Genomic DNA, 5,120 nt, shown 5'->3' on the forward strand with positions numbered 1-5,120 from the left:
TCCTCACACACCTGAACCATAATAGACTACAAACTAGTCTCGATTATTCTCTCCAGTTTGACTTCCTGTTCTTTCATCTTCAGTATTAAACCTTAAACTAGTTTGAGCAGATCTGGTAGTACTGATCTCTTTGTTCTCTTTTTGCTGAATTTAAAAAGATAGAAGCAGATGTTACGTGAGCTCTGCTGTTCATTTTCAACCCATTGTCACTGTTCTGGTGTGTGCTGGGAGGCGGAACTTCAAGGCTGAGTCCTGGTTGTAATTTTCATGTAATCTGCATCCTGCAGAATGCTTGAACAGCTAATAAGTATATCATAAGTGGCGATCGTGGCTCAAGAGTTGGGAGGTCGCCTAATCGGAAGGTTGCCGGTTTGAGCCCCGGCTTGAAGAGTCTCGGTCGTTGTGTCCTTGGGCGAGACACTTCACCCGTTGGCTACTGGTGGTGGTCAGAGGGCCCGGTGGCGCCAGTGTCCGGCAGCCTCGCCTCTGTCAGTGCGCCCCAGGGTGGCTGTGGCTACAATGTAGCTGCCATCACCAGTGTGTGAATGTGTGGATGACTGGTTGTGTAAAGCGCTTTGGGGTCCTTAGGGACTAGTAAAGCGCTATATAAATACAGGCCATTTACCATAAGTGTTGCTAGCTTAAGCACATTAATATATCTAATAATTCATCTTTTCTTTGATGTCTTCACAAAAAACTTTGAGTGAACTACTTAGCCTCAGTTAATACACCATGTAACTCCATAGTTACTGAAGAAATCTTTAAAACATATAACTGACTGTATATTTATCAGTCAGTTATATCGTTATGCTTCAGGAATGGCCTGGAAATGAAGAAGACTTCATTGTTATTGTAATCTAGTGACATTTACCTGTATATTAAGTGACACACTGCACGGTATATTGTTATTAAACCTTTTTTTGTTAAATTTGGTCCATGACATTTATAACAATACAAAAAAGGAGCAGAGTATATCACTGTATCTATGATGATATCAAACTTGCTGTTTGTGATATTCAAAAAACATCTCTGACAGCAAAAACACTCAATTTCAGCTTTCAGACACTTCAAAAACATAAAAAGAAAAGAATACGAGTGACGATAACATGTCTGATTGTGCACGCTTAGTTTTAAAGATTAGTGTGAACCAAAATGCTCAAGTTGTAGATGCTGTTCAAGGGCTCTGATGCTAACAGGCTAACTTTCCTATTGTGCTGTGCTGACTGGCTTTCCACCTTCTTGGTAAGTAAATGTGTAATAAGTTTAAATCTTGACCTCTTTTCATGTGTGCAGACAAACATCACCATGAACACTGTTTTCTAATAATAAACCAAATGTACAGAAGAGCTGCATTAAAGTAAACACTTACCTCATCTAACAGTCTTCACACATTTAACTTCTCTTTTCTGTTGTTGATCAAACATTTTACACTGTTCTGCAGTCCTTTAAAATAGACAGGAAAGTGTGTTTGTAGTAAACTTGTATTGTAACAATTCCCTGCATCGATCTGCTTTTGTTGATGATATTATTCCAAATTATACTTACACAGCATTAAAAAAGAAAAAAGATATAAGAACCTGCTGTGTGTATAAATTGGTGTGAATCCTAAAGTCTCACGTTCATTGATGTGTTAAACAGTTATCTGTCAGAGGCTCATCTGGTCATCATTAAACATCCAAAGCTCTGCTGCTGTTGTACCCACATTCTCACTTCCCCTTCACTTCTAAGAAGAAACAATGAGCCACATTGTATCAGAGCACTAATGCATTTCATCTTTGTTCTAGCTGCTAATGCTAATGCTAATGATCACTGTAGCAGTATTACCATGTTTTATTGTTGACAGCAACAGAGTTTCTGTTGCAGAAAGAGTTTTTTTGAATTTTGACCTCTTTCCATGTGTCTACAAACATCATCATGAACACTGTTTCCTATAATAAACTATATGCACAGAAGAGCTAAAGTACTGCAAACACTTATCTCTACTAACAGCCTTCACACCTTTAACTTCCTCTCTCCTATTTTTGATCAAGATATCTTCAACTTCTGTCCTTCAGTCCTTCAAAAGTTTGAGAAGTTTTCATGTAAATCACATGAAATCTAAAAGTAAGAATCTTTAAAAGTCATTTAATATCTACAATAAGAGAGAGAGGGAGGTTATCAAGCAGAATTAAATAAATTAATTCCTCTGAACACAGGGGAGACAAACAGACTGATGCCACTATGAGGAAGTGAGCAGGAAGTTGTTGCTGTATTCATCTCTGAGAGCAAGAACAGAGACTGAGAGAGACAGAGAAGCACGATGGCTGCATTCACATGGATACAAATGTCTTCATTACTGATGCTGATGCTTCAGTTTAAAGGTAAGTGTACATAGAAACACATTCAATTAATAAACTGCATTATTATCACAAGTGTTACTTCTTTATTCTCCCTTTAACTGAGACAGTCATGATGAACTTTTTGACTTTATCTGACTCTTGGAAACTAAAGTTGAATTTTAAACTTGTGTTGTTTTTAAAATAAACTTCACATTATAAACATAACACTCATATTCATAACATATTTGATGTTTCACATTTCTCTCTCTCTCTCTTTTTCTCAACAGGAACAACTGAGCAACATCAAACTGTCACAGCTGGACGTGGACATGATGTTACTCTGCCTTGTAACACCTCGTTACAAGGTCAGCATAACTGTAACAGTACTACCTGGATCTTCAGTGGTTCAAGCAGATCAGTATCACTCTTTGAACTTGGGCAGAATAAAGAAGCCAAACGTAAATCAGACAGACTGAGTCTTTCTGCAGACTGTTCTCTGGTTATAAAGAAGGTCACAGATCAGGATGTTGGTCCTTACACCTGCAGACAGTTTAAAAAAGCAACAGGATCACAAGAAGGTCCAGACTTTATGATTCATCTGTCTGTTATTAACAGTGAGTATTTACATCTTAATGTTTTCAGCTCAAACTGTCCTGTTAGAACAACAAACTGAAACACCTCAATAATTATGATCACAGTGATGAAGTTCATTTTTCTATTGTTGCTTTTCTCTTACAATATCTCCATCTTCACCAGTGTGTGTACATGAGAACAATGATAAAGCATCTTGAACAGCTCTGTGTTGACATATGAACACTGTAGACTCACAGTTGAGTGTCTGTATGAAGATAAAGAGAACATATCCTCAGACAGGAGACATCATCAAAAATGAGACTTGTTACACTGTTAAACATCTCACCACTGTTTCCTCTCTGTTGTTGTTCACTTACTTTCAAGTCTTTTCTTACTGTCAGTGTCTTTAATGTTGTTTTTGCATTTCTTTAGGCAATGAAGCAAAAACGACAAAATCAACAACGTTAAAGTCCACCGCAAGAACAACATCGACAACTAAACCCACAACATCAACACCGTTAGAAGAGACATCAAATAATCCAGCAGCAGGTAGTGACTGAATTTCTCTCTGAATGTCAGACTGACAGTTGAATCTTTGTGGGAAAATTCAGCATTACGTTTAACACATATTAATAATGTTTTCAGGTCAGTCATGGTTTATCATCGTTTCTGTGGGTTTGGCAGCACTGTTAGTTGTTGTGGTCATCATCTTATGGAAGAAAAGTAAAGGTGAGAGGACTCACAGATTAAAGTTGGTCATAAATGGAAATAAGGAAATTTAAATATTAATTAAAATAAATATATGGTTGAATGCAGTTTTGTTTTACATTTCTGTAGCTTGTGATTATTAGAAACAGAAAAAAACCCCTGAGATTTTTAATGGGGAAATTAATGAATTATTTTCCCTTCTTCAGGAAACAAAACACAACAGAGCGACAACACTGTGAGTTCAAATCTTCAAATAGTCAAATGCCTTTTTTGCTCCATAGCAGAATCATTTTACACCTTTAGTGTTGACTTCAGTTCATAAAGTGAAAAGGATAAAGGGAAAAACCAATGGCAATAACTTCAGCTGTCTTCACTGTGCAGGCTGAAGCCGATGATGAAGTTTCCTACGCCTCCATCAGCTTCACAAAGAAAACCAAGAGTAAAGACCGGGTAAGATTTTGATATTTATAGAAATTATGTCAGTAGTAAGTTCAGACTTTTCAAAGGTCTCGCCTTTAAGAAAATTTTGTGATGTTTTCTTACAGCCCTGTGTCGATGATGATGGTGACACTATGACCTACAGCACTGTGAAAGCGTTCTCTCCACCTGCTGGAGTTTCCACTGATTCCAGCAACCTCTATTCCACCATCAACAAACCAAAGACATAGTATGTTGTTCATGACAGGTTGTACGTTGTTTTTCTTGATGTTGCATCAATGTTTCGATTGTAGAGTAAATTTCTTTTAATTTCTTTTAAAGTAATATGTAATATTGTGTGTAATATATAGATAACCACCATCAAACACACACTTTTGTGTGATATTTTTAAATAAATAACTTACCTGTTGTTTTCTTAAGCACATTAGTAGATCTAAATGTTCCCATTCCTTAATTTTTTAAAATTTTTACATACCTTAAACATATTCTCATTATTATCTATGACAGTATTACATTACACACCGAGCACGATAGGTTGCTGTGAAAAAGTCATCTTAAAAAAAGCAATGTGAAGCTGTGTGTCTGAGGTAAAACAAAAATTTTACTATTTCTATTACTCTGCATAATCAGTATATTTGCGTTTTGAGCTTCGACCGCACTTGTTTTCAAATGCAGTCGTCTGATTGGTCACATCCGTTTATCCGTTCCCAAAAATCATGAAAAAAAAATCGAGCTTTGTTCCAAAAATTGAATGCTGCGAACTGCAGCTGCATTAAGACTAATTGAGCACAGATTAAGATTCATACTTTTTTTTCTTTTCGTTTCTAAAAGCTGTAGTTTCTGATTTTTAATTTTAATTTTAACATTTAAATGCAACACACAGCAGAGGCGGAGCCAGACATTTTGTACACCCAGGGCTTAGCCCTGAAGGGTAGTACGTGTGTGTGTTAGAAAAGACTGAAAAAACATGCTGTGAAGTTTAAGATTTATTAGCTCCTCCCCCTCGCTCACATGCGCTAGTGCAATGCTCAGTCGCTTAGTGCCTGAGCTCGAATCATACCAACATTAGGGGGGATTTACGCA

The 5,120-nt window shown here is 36.9% G+C and overlaps 1 protein-coding gene across 1 annotated transcript; it reads left to right on the top strand.

Moving 5' to 3' along the window:
• Positions 1-2,299: 2,299 nt before the first annotated feature.
• On the top strand, positions 2,300-4,267 carry LOC148100361 (uncharacterized). The gene is made up of 7 exons (XM_087849646.1): positions 2,300-2,360; positions 2,606-2,968; positions 3,333-3,440; positions 3,537-3,620; positions 3,806-3,834; positions 3,981-4,049; positions 4,145-4,267. Exons 1-7 carry the CDS (start codon positions 2,300-2,302, stop codon positions 4,265-4,267), a joined length of 837 nt encoding a protein of 278 aa, XP_087705772.1.
• Positions 4,268-5,120: the final 853 nt, after the last annotated feature.

Source organism: Neolamprologus brichardi, chromosome 12, assembly GCF_056152115.1.
Source record: "Neolamprologus brichardi isolate AB-2024 chromosome 12, ASM5615211v1, whole genome shotgun sequence".
NCBI classification, from domain to species: Eukaryota; Metazoa; Chordata; class Actinopteri; order Cichliformes; family Cichlidae; genus Neolamprologus; species Neolamprologus brichardi.